At 37.8% G+C, this 22,157-nt stretch overlaps 2 protein-coding genes across 2 annotated transcripts; both read right to left on the bottom strand.

The window, feature by feature from the left end:
• Nucleotides 1-755: 755 nt before the first annotated feature.
• On the bottom strand, nt 756-6,058 carry LOC128492763 (putative gonadotropin-releasing hormone II receptor). Its single transcript, XM_053465447.1, has 3 exons — nt 5,516-6,058; nt 3,636-3,840; nt 756-1,305 (listed from the first exon to the last, which is right to left on the bottom strand). The coding sequence occupies exons 1-3, from the start codon at nt 6,056-6,058 to the stop codon at nt 830-832; spliced, it is 1,224 nt and encodes a 407-aa protein (XP_053321422.1). The 3' UTR covers nt 756-829.
• Nucleotides 6,059-19,039: 12,981 nt separating this feature from the next.
• LOC128491451 (mesoderm posterior protein 1-like) lies at nt 19,040-20,494 on the bottom strand. The gene is made up of 2 exons (XM_053463772.1): nt 19,661-20,494; nt 19,040-19,135 (listed from the first exon to the last, which is right to left on the bottom strand). The coding sequence occupies exons 1-2, from the start codon at nt 20,492-20,494 to the stop codon at nt 19,040-19,042; spliced, it is 930 nt and encodes a 309-aa protein (XP_053319747.1).
• Between the last annotated feature and the right edge of the window lie 1,663 nt (nt 20,495-22,157).

Here is a 22,157-nt window from a genome sequence, read left to right as displayed (position 1 = left end):
TGTGCAACATTTAGTATGCCTGACTGATGATCGCTAAGCTCCATCTCACAGGCATTTGAATAACGCTGCCATTTGTGTGGAAAAAGAAGCACTTTGGATAATCACTTATGACAATACTAATTACCGTATTTGAGCACTGACATCCTCATACTAGAGTGTTAAATACTTTATCATGAGCCACATTAATCTAGCCATAAGATTTGTCCTATTATGAATGAAGTTTTGTTTATGCATATTAAGTTACTGATAGGAGTAATTCTGAATTCTTTTGTAACATTTTGAGCATCATCTTGAAGATTTGAATGGCGCTTTAATGCTGTGTTAAAGTTTTATCCATTTCATAACTTAAGCTATTCTTTAAGAAAAATCAGGAATGATTGTGCCCATTGTCGTCTAAGAATATGCATGGATATGCATTAGAGTCTTCTCATGTCAAGCCATATGAACTGGCCTTAGAAGTGGAAATCCATTGATATCCTACCTATCCATATCCCCTTACTTTATATGCCAATGTCATTACATTGGTGCTATTATCTTTAAGAATAAATCTGGTAGAGGCTGTGGCATCACAGTTTATAAAAGGTCACCATCTTCTCCTGCTTAACCAGGAAAATCCAGGACATAAGAGCACATGCAATTTGATTTATATGGAATGGGGAACAGGAAGGAAGTGAAAAGCTATATTCGGTGAATGCACTAAAATGCACTGTTGTTCATATTCCAAAATCCTCTGTAACCCAACCCTGTGTCCGCCATAGGTTTCATGGCATTAGGCAGTATTTTGCAGGCTATAAAATGTACAGTAGTTTGTTTAACACCTCTGTCATACTTATAGGCAGCTACTGGTAAGGCCATTTGTCCTGAACTCTGCTTGGGCTGACAAGCCATTGTAGGCCTGTCTTCCTTGCAGTTCCTGGTTCAAGACCATCATTTTCTTAGCACGGAATGAGGACACCGAACAGCGAAAGGACCCAGTTACAGATGAACTGGTGTCAGGATCTGATGTCCTTCCACTTCGACAGTAGCGCTGAAGACCTTTCCGGAAATGTATGGTAAAAAGTCCATAAGTGATGGGATCCAAGCAGGCGTTCAGTAGGCCAAAGATGAAAAGAATGTGCGTTAAAGATTGTGAAACTTTCTCTTCCATTGCTTCCGGATAGAACCAATACCACAGGCCTAGTAGATAATAAGGTGTCCAACATATAATAAAAGAGCTCACAATCACAATGCTCATCTTCAGGGTCCTCATCCGTGCTTTTGGGATATTGTTCTTGGAACGTCTTAAATAAATTTCTTTGGAGGAAACTGAAACAGAAGAAAACCTGATTTCATGTGAACTATTTTCCCCAATTTATAACTGAAAACATGATAGAAATGGGTGTTTGTCAGATTACTAAACAAAATCTTTCATCACACCATGAAAGAGATGGTGTCACCTTACACATTATATTGAGCTATTTGGAACATCCTTAGGTTTCACATCCAAAATGTAGAAATTAAAGGGGTTAAATCCACACTGAGGAATACAAAGAATGTGCCCTATCATTTATCTTTGCTCTTCTTCTGTAAATTGAGCCAATGTAAGTTGCACGTGTAGTAGCACAACTACTTGCATTTGTAGCTTCATTAGTAGCCATTAATATCCATTAATTAATGCTAGACATTATTTCTTATGCATTTCACTTTTTCCCTTATAATAAGGCCAGCGGTTCATGTTAGCTGAAGAGCAGTATTTATTGTAAACATTTTCTTCTTGCTCTGCAGAATGTCTCACATAGAAACACCCTGCCGGGTTGCATGGCTCCATTTGCGTTGACGTGACGGACCCCTAGCTCGCTTTGAAGATTAGTGTGGCATTGTGATGAATGAATGTTGGCAGGGAGCACAGCAAATAAAGTCCTCCCCATGCCTGTGCAATGCATGGCTGCAGGTAAAAAATGCATAACGTAATAATAGTAAAGGACTTACTAAATAGTTTAAAATGCATTCATAGTTGGTTAGGCTGTTTGGAGCAGTAGACTGTCCCTTTAATTTAACTACATATGAATTAAAAACATTCTTATTTATGCACACAACAATTTATGAAAATATAATGTTTGATTCATTTCAGTTTTCAGCATTTCTGTATAAATAATGTGCAAATCTGTTTTCACAACGTAAGTGTCTAGTTGCATTGTGCATGGTATGTAGCCAGCGTATAGTAATTACAGGTCTATGCCCAGGCTGAAATTAGGATACAGATTAAACCTCTCAGCAAAAAAATCATCTATGAGCTGAAAGTGTTCTGCAAACCACAAACCGGGTCCGTGATTATCTACAATTTCCATCCTTTCTGCTCGAGGTTCTGAACTTTGGAAAGTGTTTTGCAACTATTACTCCTGAATATGTGATAACTTGCCCTCCTGGAGAAAATTACTGAGCTACTTTGTGTCTTTAACTTTTCATTTCATTCACTACCACCTTTCAATCTTCAGCCATTGTGTTAATATTAAAAGCTTTATGATAGTCCAGGAGGTCCATTACATTCTAAAATCTCCCAGACATATCATCAAAACAAAAATAGCTTCATGAAAATATTACTTTTTATATAAAGAAGAAGTAACGTCATCATCTCCAATCATCACTATTTTCTTTTTTATTATTATTATTTATTGTTTTATATAGCGCCATCATATTCCGCAGCGCTGTACAATGTCTGCTTATTAGTGTAATGGGAGTGGTAATTCCACAACAGCTGCTATTAACCCACTTTCCACTTAAAGTATGTAGCCAAATATAGTCACTGCTAAAATATAATAACTGCCCACAATAAACTAATAATTATCTTCTCTAAGCGTTTTAAAAGCAGGTAATTATTCTGCATTTCTAAAACTGAGCCAATTTATATTCTCTTAAAAACAATAAAGAGTACTGAACCTTACCCTGCCTCAGATAAAGACAGTAGTGGGTGACCTTTTTTAATCGTGATCATGCACATAATAATATAATATACAATAATGGCGTTAATTGCCAAGTTTCTAAAGTAACCTTTATGATTAGGCATTCATTCATCCACTTTGCTAAAACAGAACAATGGATGAAACCCAATATTTTGGAAATATCAATGCTTACATGAAACGGCGGAAAGGCTTTAAATACCTCTACGGAAGTGCAGGGACTTTAAACACTATGAAAACTGCAAAGTATAAAGAAAAGTCAACCTGTGGCTTTAATGGGCCTTTAAAGCATAAAATACAGTGCTCTGTAAAGTATCGTAGATTAGCAGTGAAAAAAACAATGCCAATAGGCTGCCATTGTTATCTGGCATGATATTTTGGGTAACTTTCCCCACTCATGCACCAAACTGAACTGATTCTTTATGGCCTCCAAAGACTTTAATGAAAGTGTCAGGCTGTGTGATTAACACTGAGCAATTCTATTGTTTACCAAAAGGCAGCATGATAAGAAGTTAGGATGTTTGTCTAGTAGACAGGACTACAACAAACAAGCTTAAACACATAAAAATGGCAAACACGCAAATGCCTGAAAACATTATATTATGCAAGAAGAAGAATTGCTTTATTAAAAAAAAAGAAAGCAGCACAATATTTTTGAAAATGTATTTTTAATCTGATGTTAGTTCCCTTTTAACTTACGTGTTCCCTTGCTCATACGTCTGGAGATCTCCAACAAGATCCTTGAGTAGCAGGATATCATGATGAGCAGGGGTAGAAGAAACAGGCATACAAAGCTCACCATGTTATATGTCGTCTCCTGCCAGTGCTGTGGGAAGCTTCCTCTTGTGGTACATTGGGTGAAATGCTGTGGTTCAGTAATGGTAACTGTGTGGAACAGAAAAAGCTAGAGAAAAAAAAAGAAAAGAAGAATAACCTAGATATGACTTATAGGAAAAGGTTTCATTTCTTGGCAATAGAATTTCTATTTTTTGTGGCAATACACATTACTATTAATGTTATTTCTCTTTAGAGAATGTTCTTGCAATATTGGGAATTGAGTTAAACCTGTACATCACCTACCATTCACTGAGTTAATAAATAGCTACATAAACCTAGTTAAGAGAAAGGTTTTGACGTCATGTCATAGCACTTTCTCCGACTGAGCTTTATTTTTTTTGCCTCAAAAACAAAATTTATTTTTGGCCAGGTTATGTCAAACAGGAAGCAGAGACCTTATTATAGCCGATGTAGCCAAAATATTCTATTTTATATTCAAGGCCATCCAGAAATAGTTGATAAATGGATTACAGGAAAGCATTTTTTTGTCTCACAAAAGATATGAACGAGAAGAAGAGAAAAAAGACAAATAGAGAAGGAATGAGAGGGAGGGAGAGAAAAGAAAGACCTTGATTTAAACGAGAAATGCTTGCTAAACTTTGGCAACTCTTGGTAGTATTATGAGATTATATATATATATATATATATATATATATATATATATATATATATATATATATATATATATGTATATATATATATATATAGGCATGTTTTGCCCATTAAAATAAATGGATCAGAAATACAGTGTAGACGTTGTTGATGTTGTAGCTGGAAACGGCTGATTTCAATGGAATATCTTCATTGGCGTACAGAGGCCCTTTATCAACAGTCATCACTCCTGTGTTCCTTGTTTTCCATGAAAACAGCTAAGTGACTAACTTTTAAATTGTAGTATATATTATATATATTGTATGGTAAAGGTTTACTGACAGTATTATCTAACTAGTGTTTATTGGAATCTCACATTGTTTTAGAAAGCAATAAACATCCATCTTAAATGGGAAAAAAAATTAAAGCCCGCCGTGTTGACCAAACAGGTAGAAATATATGATGCAGTACCATGGTCGTCCACAGTGGACCAACAGCTCCCCAGCACTTCTTGGTCCAAGAGGATCCAACCCTTCTTCCCTCCCAGGCCAAGAGGCCAGCAGTAGGGTTGAAAGTTCTTGGTCCCCCAAAAATGGAGACCACTGAAGTCTTTAGTGGAGCTGACAGCTAACAGGACAGCCTACATCCTCCATCAAAATACCAAGTCTTCAGAGACCTGGCTACAGGGTGACAATATCCAGCGACTGCAAACTGTGTCCGAAATCAAATAATGGGAAAACGGTAAAATATGGTGCTTTAAAAAAGCATTTCCCTGATATCTGAATGGGAATTGAAACTGCACTTCCCACTTGATCTATTTGCTGATCTGTTATAATCTGCCATTTACACTTGGAAGTCTTATTTTATCGTCTGATTTGCATCTTTTTTATTAGAATGATATCTATAAACTTCATTAGGAGATGTAAGTATATATAATTATAATATACTGGCAAGCCTGAGCTCAGAACTAAAATAGACCAGTTCTTGGGCAAAACGATTGATCAGTATTTACCAACACAAATTGATGTATTCATTTCTGCCGAATGTTTTTATTGGATACATATAGATACAGTCTACTGGTGCCACCTCACTGTAAGAATGCCCTTTTCAACTTCAGCTAAACTTGATGTTTTTTTTTAAAGGTTGGGTACCTGTGGTAATGAGTGCACAACGCTCATTAGCCAAGCTGCTGACAGCATTATCTTGTTCTTTTTCTTTGCTTCGTTGATGCCCAAGGGGTTCAGAATGGCTGATTGTCGGTCAATGCTGATGACAACAGTGACAAAAGCACAGGAGTACATGGACAGAAGCTTGAGGAACATAAGGATTCTACAGGCTATGTCTCCTGCTTGCCATTGCACAGTTATATTCCAGATGGCATCCAGTGGCATCACAATGAAGGTTACCAGGAGGTCTGCGGTTGTGAGGTTAAGGATTAGGATACGTACATGAGACCTTTTCTTCCGACTTGTATGGGCAGCTGCCCAAAGAGCGGCTAAGTTGCAGAAGGCAGACAAAGTAAAAATAACAAAGGTTATGATGACGCGTGCCTTGGCCGCAGGGGTGAATGTGGGGAGCTGGAGGTATTCATGAGTTAGGTTACTTGAAGTCCTGTTTGGATCAAATCCACATATGCCGTTGTGCGATTGTGCATTGGTACAGCTGATGCTGGCCACTCTTGTGGTGATATTCATTTCTGTGGGAGGGAAACATTTCAGTTTACTTTTCTTTCAGACTAAAAAATGTCTTGCTATCCTAAAATCAACTATTTAGTATTTACGGGTCGATTAAACTGTCTTCTTAACAACAGTAACATTAAAGTTTTAACAAAAACACTGTATGTGCTAAAGATTTTACAACAAATTAAATAGCCATTATCTTTTTTTCATAATGCAGTTAGAATCAATGAAGACGATGAAAGAGAGAATTACAGAGAGTATGTCAAAATTAATAAACGTGTTGTAGTGACTTAGGACTGGGATAGGCATAGCAGCACTGACGTAACTACAGGGGTCGCAGCGGTTGCAGATGCGACGGGGCCCTTGCAACCCCTTCTTCCTGTCTCCTCGTACCGAGCGCTCTTTCGACCTACACCGCACCAGTCCAGGTCGGAGGTTCCCTTTCTAAACTATTTTGAACTGGCACAGGGAGACAGGAACGTATTGAACTTGGTGAAACCTAGGCTGCCCACACAGTGTAAATGGGTGTGGGAGGTAGGATTTATGTGTTTGCATATATATATATATATATATATATATATATATAAGTATATGTATAGATGATGTGTACTTGTGAGCATGCATGAGTGGGGTTAGATGGAGTGTGTGTTAGTGAGTATGAGTAAGTATGTGTAATTTGTGTAAGTGTGTTTACATATGTTGTGTAAAAGGGGGGGAGTGGCAAAGACGGCACAGACCAGTTCTGTGGGGGCAATGATGACACAGACCAGCTGTTGAAGTTGGGGGGCCCATGGTTTCTAGTTATGCCCCTGCAGCCTTCATCCAGTAGAACTGAACATGGGAAGAAATTTAGTATTCATTTTGACCAGATTTCTAGCGGTAGGTACTTAATTTAGTATCTTAACTCAGGGGTATTATCTTTTGCAGGCTAGTTCCCCAGATCTGAATATTTTGGGGGGATGTTTACGAAATATTTTTTTATTGCCTTTGGTAGGATGTACAGTGCCAAAGGACCAAGACAAACTTTATATGCAAGGTAGCCTGATTTCATAGTAACAAATACCAGCACTGATACATTTGGGCCAAACCAGACAATTAGCAACACTTTGGCCCACTTGAATTTCAGTAAATGAGCCCCTTATAGAAAAATACCTTCATTCCCAAATCTTGTTTTACACGTGAATAGGAACATTGTCAGACATTCCTTCCAAAACTGTGTTTAGGCTTCCATATATTTAGATTGCATTCGTATCTAGTTCAATATTCTTTATAATGTTACTTAGATACACACACAGCCCTGGGACATTGGGACTGTTAATTACATTGGAAATCAGGAGTGGGCATTTCATTGGAAATAAAATACATCTCCAGAAAGCACTAGAAACTTGAGACTCTATCACATTATATTGGACAATAAAACGGTTCTGGGCGGAAAATGCAGTAGGCAGATATTTGGTGCACTTTGTTAGGAATTTCCTACTGCCAGGAGTACACCTATCATCTAAAGACATGAGGACACATAATCCCACACTCACAAAATAACCAAAGATTCCAGAGCAGCGAGGATACCAGGAGGTCATAATAAAAATAATAAATAAATAATGGTGTAAAGGCAGACTTACATTGTAATGTAATTTAACTTATGCTGTCCTAAATTCATATAATCAATGTCAATTGAATTTGCGATCTAAATTCATAGAAATTCACTGAATTTATTTAGGATTTTTTCTTGTATTGGAAAAATAAGATTTTTGCAGTTGTAATGTCAAATATGTACGTATACGTCACTCTCAGATGGTGAAAAACAAATAAGAAAATAGTCAACAGACCAAATAATGACAACTATGGTCATGATAATGTGATTAAAGTTCTCTGCCTTTAAAAACAGGTTCATTTTCACTAAAAAGTAGTAGTTGTGTTAGTAGGGCTTTGTGAATCACATATTGTGGACCAAATTAAACCTTGAATCAAGTCAGTGATTTAAAACCCAATTACAAATCAGTAAATTAAACCATTAAAGTAACAGTAGAAATAATTACAGATTGCCAAAAGATCTGCGATTATAAACTATAAAGCTATACTACAGCCAATCCTCGATTTCCTTGGGTAAAAATTCAATTTTAAAGATTTAATTGTAAATGGCTGAGTCAGGCTGATACAAGTGAGATCCCAGGGGTCTAGTTTCATTCATATAGTTTGCATTACAACCCCCCCTGTTTCACAATGTGTCTCTACTAGATATTAACCCTTTGAGTATTGGGTTCTGGACACATTTTCCCCATTGAAGCCAAAAAGTAAAAGTCTTATAGTCTTATAATTTATCTCTTTGTAAATATATCTAATATATGTGGTTGTAGATACATGTAGATTGCACACAAAGCCCACATAGGATTACAATACACAACACTTCACAAGGTACGCACACATATGGTGCCTTATTTTTGTAAAAATAATGCCCTGCTTTGATCTGGTCCATAATAAATTCACACACAAATAAGCACAGAATTCCCACATGTGAAATGTCATGGCCATCTGGAAGCACAACAGGATACATGCATGAAGCTTGCAGGCTGGCATAGCGCTTTGTGTAATGCCAACCACTTTCATACTTAAATGTTATTTTACTTAGATTGTAAGCTCTATGGTGCAGGAACCATCTTTCCTAATGTATTCATATCAATTGTCTGTAGACCAGGTCTAGTACTGTACATCAGATATGGATTAATTTATAGACCTAATGAATCATATTTGTTGGAAACAAAATGATTGCTTTACAAACTGCCAACATGTGCCTTTACATAAAGGTCTTAACCAAGGTTACCATGCTAGGGTTTGATGTCAGATCTGAAATCAGCACAGTGATAAAAGTGCAATTATCCCCAATACTAACTGAATCCCAGCTAGTGTGGACTCGGGGACTAAGGCTGAGATCTTTTGGACTACAACTCAGCAAATGGCAATTGAGGGAGCTTTTTTTCTAAAATCTGCTGAGGAGCTTCTCTTATCCATTCCTGGTCTGGAGACACTGAGAATCATTAGAAACAATACGATTACTCTGAATACACAGAAACACACTGTGCGTATGAGAATAAGGTTTTCTTGTTTCTACCATTCCATAATGACAGAAGCAAATGCAGTGTTTAGAAATGTGGCAAAAAAAGTAATCAGGATAATAGGCAAGTGATTTACTTTCTGGGGCAGCTTATAACACACATAAGACATGAGGTTACTGTAAATATACCACAATGTATGTATAACATAATAATAATAATAATAATAATAATAATAATAATGCACTATACCTTCTTAAAAAACTTCCAACCGAAGAAGATAAAGGCAATGTAGAAAATTAAAACTTCACATGAATTCAGAGCCGAGCACACCTACAGAGCAGCGCTGTGAATATTCACAGTATCCTCAGCTCACCCTGCACACATAGCATCCTGTGAGGGTAAACCCTGGAATACAAGAATGTCAGAGGATCACTCCTTTCCTATTCTTAATACAATAAAAAATGGTTTGTTGTCCAAAAAGGTGTGTTTTCTTCCTTAAGGAAAAACAAAGTGCAGATCCAAGGCAGGTTCTTCTTCAAAGAATATAAAATAAATCCTCTTATCAGGTGCTTTTTAATAAATGTCACACAGACCTCTCTCACTTCAACACCATTACTGTGTGTGCTTTCAGATGCCAAAAAGGTGTTAATGCATGAGAAGTGAACAAGCTACTCCAGCAGAAAATAGTTATGGGCACCTACACACTTAACTCTCCTGCATCCTTCTGTATAAAGATAGGCTTGATAGACAAAAAAAAATAAAATAATAATAAAAAATAAAATAAATAAATAAAATATATATATATATATATGTGTGTGCAGAATATACAAAAAGATAAATATATAGTCTATTCCTCCTGTGCCCTGACTGTTAGTAACTACACTGTTGCTGTGTAAACTCCTTTCTGCTGCTGGAGTGAGAATGAAAGGAGATCTGTCCTTAGAATGTTGCTAGTGACTTCATTCACTCGCAGTGCATCATGTGCCCATGAATATATGAGCTAGCGTAAGGCAAGCTTCATCAACCCACATAGAGCAATATTTCTTGTACATTCATAGAATCCAGGCAACTATGGATTTATTACACCCCCTGAGAAAATTGAGCTAATAAAAGCACTCAAATGTAACCAGAATTATGAGTTGTAATAAAAAAAAGATTACATTAACCCCCCCCACACCACCACCAAACATGGATTTTAAATGCTAACTCTATCCTCCACTTATTCATAAATCAAGCCTTAGAAATTATAAGGAATTACAAGATTTTTGCACTTTTTTCACATAGCCTGAGGGTAAATTTTCACATAATGGGATTTGGAAGCGTTTATTAAATATGTTTAATCACATGCTTTGTGCTTGTGTAAAGGTTTGGGATTATGTGATGCTATGAAGAAAACAATGTAAACCTTGAGTTCTCTCTATGAATTACATTATATGTAATTTTGATTTCAAATGAGGACTATGATGTGTCAATTTTATTTTCCATGATAAATATTAATGTTTTTAATTTTAGATTTTTATAACAGTCAAAAAGATTCAGACACTACCAAGAGTTTTTTTAAACCCAATATGACCAGCAGTAACAGGGATTGTCTTAAGATCTCTAGGTCACAGTGGTCCCAGCTTTTTAATGTCTTGAAGTCCCAGGATAAAAATCTTTTTTATCTGTGCCTCCTTTATTATTTTAAGATCCCTTGGACAAAATATTAACTGGGTTGTCTAGCAAATATAAATACTTAGCAGATTTGTTATTTTATTTCTCTAAACGTTTACAGCAAAAAAAACATTTTTTTTTCTTTGGCAACAACCTATCAGTGCCTGTTTTGTGTCACTTGTTACAAAAAAAGTATTCCCTGCAAAAAGTTATAAATGAGGCAAGATTGTGCTTGATTAAAATGTATATATCGAAAGGGTTTGATCATTCAACTAGGAATGTTGTTTCAGGTGGAACTGCACCCTTAACCCACACCCTAGTGTAGGCTTTTCAAGGGCAGTGGCAATTAAGCAACACACGAACTAAGATGGTCACAAGTCAACGCTATAGAAATACACTTCACATATGAGTCATCTAACTAACCTTGAATTGAAAGATACATATCATTAAAGCCATAAGATACAGATCAAATTGTCATTTTTTAGCCTGCAGTGTTCATTCAATTAGCTGACAGGTAGGAAAGAATAAAATAAAAAAATATTTCAATATCATTAACTCAAGGTGTCAGTTAAGCTTTTCTCACCCCCTGCTCCTGGTCTGTTTCTTTTATGTCTTATGGGGAGTTTATTAACCCAACCGCCTATTATTCCCTTACCTTAGTAAACAATGCTCTCTATCTTCATTTTGGCACATTAGAATCATTTGCTTATTTAGAACCCAATTTATTTAGAATTTTACTTGATGCAAACTGACAGAATGTTAAATCAAAGGTACAGTCTTCATGATGTGAATTCAATCAACTTGATAAAATCTCCTGGTGTTTCTTTTTTGGTTCACATCTGCCTTTTTCTTTGTTCGCGCACTGGGCCAGAGATGAAATGTGTCACAATCTATCAAATGAACGTATTTTTTATCCAGGAACCTTACACAAATTCAAAGTATCTATTCAATTATTTATGTGTTTATTCCATTTTAAGAGTCTAAACCAGCCACAGAAAGTAGATTTTCTTAAATGTTTCCACTTTGAGCTATTTATTTTTTATGTTTGTTAAGCCCCTTTGATAATCAAGGAGCCAGAAGTACATGTGATCTGTAAATAGTGTATTATGATGTATATACCGTATTGGCTCGGATATAGGCCGCCCCCGTATATAGGCCGCACCCTAAAAGTTTGGTGCTTTTTTAAAGTAAAAGTTTTTTTATTTAAAAAAGCACCAAAAAAACATGCTGCCACTCTGTCCCCCCCAAGATATGATGCCACTGTCCTCCCCCCCACGAGATATGCTGCCACTGTCCTCCCTCCCCGAGATATGCTACCACTGCCCCCCCCACGAGATATGCTGCCACTGTCCTCTCTGGTAAGTCTTGGGGGCAGAGGTAACACCTTCAGAGGTCTAGTGGAGTCCATGCCTCAACGGGTCAGGGCTGTTTTGGTAGCACAATATTGGGCTGGTGGTCATAATGTTATGGCTGATCGATATACATATATATATATATATATATATATATATATATATACCGTATTGGCTCGAATACAGGCCGCACTTTTTTCCCCCACTTTAAGTCTTGCCTATATTCGGGGTCTAGCGCCCGAAGCCCCCCGTGGGAATTCCCGGCAAGGGAGATTGTTAAAGCACATCGTGCAGACGTGCCGGCAGCGGAGGCTGTTGACCCGCATCGCTGCAGCCGGTGACCGTCCGCACGATGCGCTTAGACAACCTCCCGTGCCGGCACCCCCCCCCCGTGGGAAGTGCTGGCAGGGGAGGCTGTCTGAGCCTATCAGAGAGTAGGATGCAGGTCCCCTACACCACTGCATGTCCCGGGCGTCGGGCCCTAGACCCCGAATATAGGCCGCACCCCCACTTTAAAGACTTAAAGTGGGGGAAAAAAGTGCGGCCTATATTCGAGCCAATACGGTATATATACATATATGTATATGTATATCGATCAGCCATTAAATTATGACCACCAGCCCAATATTGTGCTACCAAAACAGCCCTGACCCGTCGAGGCATGGACTCCACTAGACCTCTGAAGGTGTGCTGTGGAATCTGCACAAAGACGCTAGCAGCAGATCCTTTAAGTCCTGTTAGTTGCGAGGTGAGGCCTCCATGGATGCATCCTGGTGCCATGTGTTCTCCAGGCAAGCGACGCACGTGTACCCGACCACCCACGTCATGTAAAAGAAAATGTAGTTCATCACACCAGGCCACCTTCTTCCATTGCTCCATGGTCCAGTTCTTATTCTCAGGTGCCCATTGCAGACATGGGTCAGCATGGGCACCCTGACTGGTCTGCGTAGCAACAAACTGCAATGTACTGTGTATTCTGACACCTTTCTATCAGTAGCAACATTAACTTTTTCACCAATTTGAGCTTGTCTGTTGGATTTGACCACACGTGCCAGCCTTTGCCCCCCCCACGTGCATCAGTGAGCCTTGGCTGTCCATAAAGCTGTTGTCGTTTCACTGCTTTACCTTCCTTGGACCACATTTGACAGGTACTGACCACTGCAGACTGGGAACACCGCACAAGAGCTGCAGTGTTGGAGATGCTCTGACCAAGTCGTCTAGCCATCACAATTTGGTCCTTGTCAAATTCACTCAGATCCTTACGCTGCCCATTCAGTGGTTATAATGTTATGGCTGATCGGTGTATATATACAGAATATTTATGTGAGGGTTACCTGGCCCCACTGGATGCCTGGATTACCTTGCATGAAAGGTGGGGAAGTGGGGCCCAAAGAAGGCTGAAGTAGGAAGTAGCAGGCTGTCCCAGAGACTTGGGGCTAAAAAATACTTCAGCCTCAGATACCTGTTTGGGGCTACCCATGACAACACTCAGTGCTTTGGCCCCCTCAGGTTTAAATGAGTGGGCATAACAGGAGTGCATGCAGAATAATAAGAGTTGGCAGGTCTACCTTTTCTCTTTACATGCCTAGTCTACCTTATGTAGATTATGGCCTGGATCCATCATTTGGATAATAATTCAAAATCCAAAATAATATCAGGGCTGTACCTCTATAAAGGACTCTTTATTCCATTCAGAGCAGTAAAACATTAAAAAAGAGGCATTGTGCCTCAAAACATCTGCGCTTTTCTGCCCGGTATATCCAATAAACTGTGAAGTTTTCTCTTTATCCAGCGTCCTTTTTTCTTTGGATCAAGTGGATCCTTTTTTCTTTGGATCTTTGGATCTCTTGTGTCCTGCTTCTTTGGGTCATAGGACAAACTGATCATTATGTCTATTTATTTAGATAAAGAGTTGTTATTATTGAACACATGCTGAGGGGTAGACTGTACAAATGTGATAACTTAGTAGGCTTGGGCAAATATTGGCAGGTATACAAAACTACTAATGCCGTAAGTGGATGTCAAGTTCCATTTCTTAATTCAGAATGGGCCGCTGATTAAGATAATTGACAATTGTTGTAGAATGTATTGTATAGGTACTAATCCACATGACACATGGTGACAGCTATAGCTTTCTGTGCAGAAGTGGACGCTAACTAGAATCACAGCAGGATTTCAACTCTACATTATTCTGTGTATTGTTTGTAGTGAAATTAAAGCTTTGTAATTTAATTTTATTTTATTTCAGTTGTTCTTTTCATCTTTTTTGTCATTTATTGAGTTCCAAGTTAAATAATAGTTTCCCTAGCCTCCCATTCACAAGATTTTATCTTCAATTTGCCATAACTGGCCATAAAATACAGTTACTGAGCAGGAGACAAAAGATTGGATATAAAGGTAAGATGGGAATAATCAAACCAAGTGGCAGTTTTGCTGGTTAACCTCTTCTATCCCAATGGGGTTTCTAAAATAGTTTTCCTTTTTATTATCTGATTACAATGAGGACTCAGAATAGTGCATTATTTCTTTTATAATAAATGGTTACTTTAAAAAGAAAAGGCCAAATCCATTAAGAATCCATCAATTCTTTAGAAAGGGGCGGTTGCATTTGTCTATTAAAGGAATACTTAACTGAACAACAATAAAATTACTCTGGTACTACCACTATAGTTTAAAAGGTACGCCTTTATAAGCCTTATTTTAGCCATATAACTATAAATGCATGTATTGTATGTTTTTACCACATTACTATTAATGTATTCACATAGAAAAAACACAACATGATTCATGTACAAAGCTGGACCTTTTGCCCAATATTTTGATCCACAGGGATATTTTGATATATATATGTGTAGGACATGATGTTATACATTGAATATGTTCTTAGACAAATATTTTAGATATAGTATTACTGTGCCACTAACTTGGGCTTGACTCCTGGGCTGGATGATGTCAGCCCTACCTTGGAATAGGTTATATGTTATGTGATATGTTTTTAGACCCACCATGCTACATACATTACACTATAGCTATGGTAGGACGGGTGAAAACCATCAGAATTGGGGTACTTTGGCCAAGCTAACCAATATATGACCATATAGTGTGAAGGAATCTCCAATATTTTAATCCAAGTGTTTTTGAACAGTATTTATATTAATGTATTATTATAGTATTAGTATTTTATTATGTAGTGTGTTTTTAAAGTTTGTGTATTGATTCTCTGTGCTGTTACTTACACTGGTCATGTGCAAGTCCTCACATGGCCACAAGGGGCATTGGAAATATGGTGTAACAGTCTCTGACCATATGTATGTGACAGAAAAAAAAGTGGAAAAAAAAAATGTTTCACAGGTTAGGCGCCAGTGCTGACTCATTTTATGTTCAGCAACATCGCTTGAGTACAGTAATGGCCCACATTCTTCCAGCAGGGCCAGCCGTTAATCCTAGGCCAGCCTGATCTTGGAGGCGGGTGCTTGGGGGAGTCAACTAGCATGACTTTATGTGGCCTTGTGGTAGGAGCACAGCAGCTCACACTATTTGTGAACAGAAACAAACCCAGGTGCCAGACTAAATAAGATAAACTCTTGAACGAGAGTGAGTGGAGTGAGATAGTGTTGTATACAGTGATTGAGTGGATTTTAATTCATATTGTTCCAATAAACTTTCTGTATCTGCAAATATGGATGTTTCCATTGCATACCTCCTAAGTGTCCTATTTTCTGTGGGATAGTCCCAATTTTTTAGACACTGTTCCACTGTCTTGCTGAGCAGTCCTACCTTCCCACCTTTGCAAGCAATCGGGATCATGGGCATATTGGCCTAGTTTTATAGCCCACACCTTAATAACAGCTCCAACAGCTACCTCACTATGTCACTATGCCATATCTGGATGTTTAGCTTCACTAGCTCATAAAGGGTAAGGAAGGTTCTCCTAGTTCCACCCTTCCAACCAATAGGTCTGCCTCCCAACAAAACTGTCCTGACACCTGAAATATTGGGGTGATATGCTATTGTAGGTGTTCATTTGATATTTGTGTGACATTTGGTGTCATTGTCTAGTAGATTGGGCAGAACTAACAGACCTAAAAACATACTTGTAGCAGATATACAGATGCAAAAATATTCTGTGAAAGCTAGATTTGTTTTAAAATACAAAATTAAACCGTACTTATAAAAAGTGCTACTAGCAATAAAAAGGCTAAGCTGGGAGCTCTCTTTTAAACCCTGACAAGTGTCACTGAAGCTTTGTTGAGGGCTTCTATGAGTTGGTTAAGCTTTTAAGGAAGCAACAATAGATGTTCCGTCTACACAGTGTAATCAAAAATATGTGTGTGCCCCCTGCTGGTTTAATGACAACACGCACTTATAGAGCAGCACACATCTAAAGGGATGGCTGATTACTTTTTGCTAATTAAAATAATTATGTTTTCAAACACAAATAGAATGAGGTATTTATAAATGTTATTGGCAACAGGTGTGACTGCAGTACTAGCGGGTTAACAAAAGGGCTGATATTGTTAGGTCTCCTCTGGAAATTGTTTCTGCTGCCAATGTTTCTTCTGATGCTATAAATGTTACCATGCTGTCCTTTGATTTATGGGTCCAGGTCACTAACTCTGCTGATGGATTTAATTATTCTCAGACTTAACCCCTTAAGGACAATGGGCGGTCCCTAAACCCATTGAAAACAATTGATTTTGAGCCCGTACCTGTACAGGCTTTGTCATTAAGGGGTTAATTTTTTCATGTATAATAATGTTGCAGGGTGTTACTTTATGATCAATCAGTGACAGATCTGTGTAGGTCTCTCACCACCATCTGTCATGAGTCATAAACATATCATGGATCATAACACAGCATACATGCCAAGGAACATTTGTAAATGGGGCAAGGCTATACAATGATTAACAAATTGCAATCTAATATTAGCAAAATTGCAACCACGGATTGCTTAGTGAAATTTCCCTTTAAAATCTAAAAAATTAACGTGGCATTACAACCAACACAAACTGACAGCTTGGCATTTTAGGCTCCATCTCTTTTTTGTAGTTTGGGGGCAAAGACAAACTGCTTGTTGACAAACATGGCACTGATAAGCTGTTTGGGGGAAAAGGTGGCAGTGTGGGACATGTTGCTTGTTAAAGTCGGGGCCCCAGGGCATTTTTCACACTGGGCCCTGTGGTTTCTAGTTACGACCCTGCTTCCAGCCTCAAGATGGTACCCCCCCCCAGTTCTGCTGCTGCATTGCAGACTTGCAGGTCTGTGTGCGTCTGCTGCGGATTACTGCACTCCATTTGTGTGTCAAGTCTCACTGAGCTGTGATTCCCTGAAGTGCAATGATAGCTAGCTGGACTCTGGAGAGTGTCATTGTGTATCTCCTCGGGAAAACACCCCACTAGATCAACAGGGAACAAGTAAGCAAATCCTGGGGGTGTAGAAATGCTTGTATAAACCCCCCCCCCCCCGGGTTATGGTCAGTTATTAAGAAAGGAATAGAAGTTAAATCTGGAAATTTGAGTTACACGGGAGGAAAGTAAATCTGTCTGCCAGGATTATCATGTGGTGGGAATCAATGTTTTTTTTATTTATTTAAATGAATGGTGACTTGCATGGTGTATTCAAAATATTAACTGTTAGCTTTAGGAACTGGAAAGGAAACAAAGTTTTGTACATAGTGACATGATTACAGTTCACCATTTCTTTGGTGGAAATTCCCACTGGATAGGACAGAAAAGTGAATCCCTTGTATTTATTATGAAATGTGTAGTAGTCTTCACAGGAGATAAGCACTGACGGTCAGGATAAGCACTTACCCTGTCTGAATTGTGTCTTTCATATTAGACAAACCCCAAAAGTTTGTAGACAGGCACTCAAAAGTGGTGCAACACCAATGGAAGCAAGGAGATGCACACAAAAGATAACAACACGCCCGATAGAAGCTCGTGAAAGGGTGAAACGCGTTGCGGAACTGCACTGATCCTCATGAGACTTTTTATATTTTTTTATTTTATACATTTGTAATATTTTCCATTTCCTGTTGAAAAAAATATTATTAATATTTTTTTAACTCTATTTGTGACCCGGATGACTGATATAGCATTCCGATAGAGAAGAGTTTTTAATCTCTGCAGAGCAGACCTTTTATGTTTTTTTTGTGTTTTTATTAGAATTTATTTAGGTTGTAAGACATCTAGGACAATGACTTCTATTCTCTGTATTGGACCCTCCCAATAAGACTGCAGGGCAGGTACTTCATTACTTTGTATTGGACACTACCTATTACAGTTTATGTTCTATACGACAGCAACCTCAATTTTCTGTTTTGTGTTCTAGGTGTTAGATTTTCATCTCTGCAGGGTAGGGACCGTCTTCCGCTTCTATATAAGTCACTTCAGGTGGCTGATCGAGGGAGGAAGCTGATCACCTTACTTGGGGTCAGAAAGGAATTTTTAACCCTTATGTAATTGGCCGGCTTTGTTGGCCTTTTTTTATTATTATTATTTGTTTGTTTGTTTTTTTTCTGCCTTCCTCTGGATCAGTCCATTATAAGAAATGAGAAATATTTAAATCGGGAGGAACAATTATAAACATACTAAAAGGAGTAAGAGGATACACATAAGGGCTTATTTATTGTATAAAACTGTAAAATTTAGGAATTGACAAAAGTGACATATCAACTTTTGGATGCATCTCCAACATAAAATTGTCCATTCAGATAAATAATGTGAAAAAAAAACAGTCAGAAGATCATTTAAATATTATAAATTATATTTGCTTATATATGGAATATATAAAAATACATATATGGAGTATATGAAATACACGTTTCATAGATATATAAATGTTTCTTTTTACAGTTAGATAATATATATTTACATATGCACAGAATAAAATATTTTATAGAAGAGCTAACAGATAATATATATCAATGGGATTCCTTAACAGAATTGCTGTGGCTGGGCTGTTTCTGGTGGTTGAAATGATGTCCAAAGATCTTTTTCTTGGAGCTCTTCCCACATGTCATCAATTAAGTTCTAGAATGAAAAACAGCATATATGTTAAATCATGTTTGAGACATATACATTTCTACATTTCTAGATCTACTAAACACCTCTCAAGATGGATAGATTTTCCCCAAAACCCAGACTAAGTTGATTTACCGTAACTGACATTTAAAGTAAAAAGTATACTGTGGAAACGCATAGCATTGGCAATAAATGTATCATTATACTGTGTTACCCACAACTAACCTGTATTAAAAATATGTACAGTGCTGCTGCTACCACAAATATATATGAATTCAGTTACATTAAGCTGATATGAGTTACTGATATAAGGAATTATTTATGCTTAGATTGCATATTACAAAATTAATATAATATATATATTTTTTTTACATATCCTAGTATGACTTCATTATTAGTCTCTGTATTCAGTATAAGACTGACCCATATCATTCCAAGCTTTTCACATTTCCCCAAATGACCTCTATTTTATCAGCTACCGTGACAGCATTATAAGAATGGGAGCGATGAATGAATATAGAGTATGCTGCATACCTGACAAAAGCCCAGATCTGGAGAAATAGGTGAAGTTGCAGTGAAATCTTCCTGTGTGACTGTCTGGGTGATGTCATGGATTGGTGAGGTCATCATTGCACAAGGAGAGTATGAAGGGGTCTCCGCTGCACCCAGTACTGAAGTATGTGGCACAGAACTTTGGCATTCTATGTACATGTTCTGGAAGCCAGCTTGATCTTCAAACAGGCCAGGAGAATAGGCAGAGGGTGATGGAGATGAAACATCTGGGAACGTGGTTGTAGCCTCAGGACAGAGCTCGTGCATTCGTCCTTGGAAGCAGTTCATACCAACAGGGCAAATCCTAGACCTTCGGATGGTCTCTTCCCTTCTTTTCATCAGGATCTCCTCATCAAGACCCAAAACCTCGGACAGATGAGAGATGTAGCGGATGGTTAGCCGCAGTGTCTCGATTTTGGTCAGGCTTTTCCCCGCTGGTGCCACTTGTGGAGGAAGATATCTTCTCACATTCTGCAGAGCTGTAGATAGGTTCCTCATTCTCATCTTCTCCCGTTCACTGGCACTCTGCCTCTGGTTGCAAACCATCCTTTTCCTATTGCTCTTCCTTGCTGTTAGTGACCTGTTTCTAGTTTCCAGCCTGTCTGTCTGGGGCAGATCAGTGTTGAAGTTGGTGTATGACTCTTTAGGGAAGGCACACGATTCATATGGAGGTGAGAAGCTGAAGGAATCTGTGGAAGAGGCTGGGGAAAGGCTGGAGTATCCTTCAGAATCAGAGGAACTCCACTGCTGCTTCTGGTTCCATTCTTGAGGCCCAATATTGTCCTTAAAGTAGAGTAGTTCTGGAGAGAGATCCATGTCTGTGGGTAACTGTGCTCCTCTGACAGTCTCTGGTAAATGCTGCAAGTGAATGGCCAGTCCTGACTTTATACAGTTACTAGAGGTGTGAATTGTCACCTTCCCTGCCATCATCCACACATCAAAGCTTGATGGGCAGAGCAGGGGGTCCCTGGGAAGAAGGTTCCCAGAGTAAGAAGTGTGCATTTTCACCCTCCAGAAAATTAACTAAAAATAAAGAATGCAGAGGTCACTTTTCTAAGCAGTGCTTAAGTGTAATTTGTTCTCTTAATATAGGACACAGAGCCAAATATCATATGCCTAAGAAATAAATGAAAAAAAGCTACAAATTAACCATGCTTATAAACAGAAATGTTTGATCACATGGCCCTTATTGGCATGTTGGATTTTTTGTAAATGAAAATGTCTAAAAGTAATGGCCTTTTCCAAGAAAATAGCAGCATGTCAGGATTTCTACGATGTAACTCTACACACTTTGATAAATGGATTATAATATGTAATGTCCCTTGTAGTTCTTTTTTAAAATGTGATTATTCCATGATGTTCAAAGCCTATTAATGATTGTCACGTTTTTGTGTTCAAAGTTTTCTGTCATCCTAAAATTTGACCGGGTGTACACATACTTCTTTATAAAGTGTTTGCATGGATTATTAGGTTGAAGCAAGAAATAATTTAGAAGAAAACAAAAAAAAAACTAGCATAATTTCCATATTCTATTAGAATGGTAAATATGAATTGGCAGGGGCATTAAGGTTGATTTTCCAATGCACCCCCACTACTTGTAATATATTTAAATAATATAGCCCAGAATGCTAGCATCAGAACTATATTTGCTTCTGCAATGAATGGCAATGTACAGCGATGACACCGCAATCCACTAAATACATATTTAAAATATACCTTCATTCAATCGTCAATGAGCATTTTAACAGCTGTCTGTCTCCTGGTATATTTGTTTGCCCGAGAGTAAGTCATTCCCTCAGGCTTGTAACATTTGCATGCGAAGTGTGCCAAAAGGCGACAAATTTTACCCCCTATTGAGATTGGTCCCTATGGGTACTTGTTTTTGCTCAGTAAAGTCATCAATATATTTACTCTTACTTTTAATGAGTCTACTAATGGAAGGAACAGATTGTGCTTTAGTAATCATCTCTGAATGTTTTATTCCTATTATTATAGGCATGTCTAAGAAATGTATGTGTTCCTGGGGGCTTCCTGTAAGTAACTCATCTACCAATGTACACCAAGAATTTCAATGATTTGAGAGAGAATTAAAGTGTTTTCATTAAAATATTAATGATAGTAAATAAACAACAACATGTATGCTAATAGACGTGGGTACGGCGATTGGGGTAGGCATAAAGCTATCCTGAATCTAAGACGAGATCAAGGGCTGGTTAAGGTCTGAGTCCGTACTGTATGAAAAATAGGCAGACTAGATGGGCAGAATTATTCTTATCAATTGTCAAATTCTGTTTCTATACACACATGTTTATGGGTAAACACATGGAAGCTTGTCTGTTTTATAGAATAGACAGGAAGTCCATAATTACAATTATATATATATATATATATATATATATATATATATATATATATATATATATACACACATACATACATACATATATATCACTAATGATATACTCACTGAAGTAATCTG

The sequence above is a fragment of the Spea bombifrons genome, chromosome 4 (assembly GCF_027358695.1).
Source record: "Spea bombifrons isolate aSpeBom1 chromosome 4, aSpeBom1.2.pri, whole genome shotgun sequence".
Taxonomy (NCBI): domain Eukaryota; kingdom Metazoa; phylum Chordata; class Amphibia; order Anura; family Pelobatidae; genus Spea; species Spea bombifrons.
The sequence above is the reverse complement of the archived record's forward strand: the minus strand, read 5'-3'. Positions and strand labels throughout refer to the sequence as shown.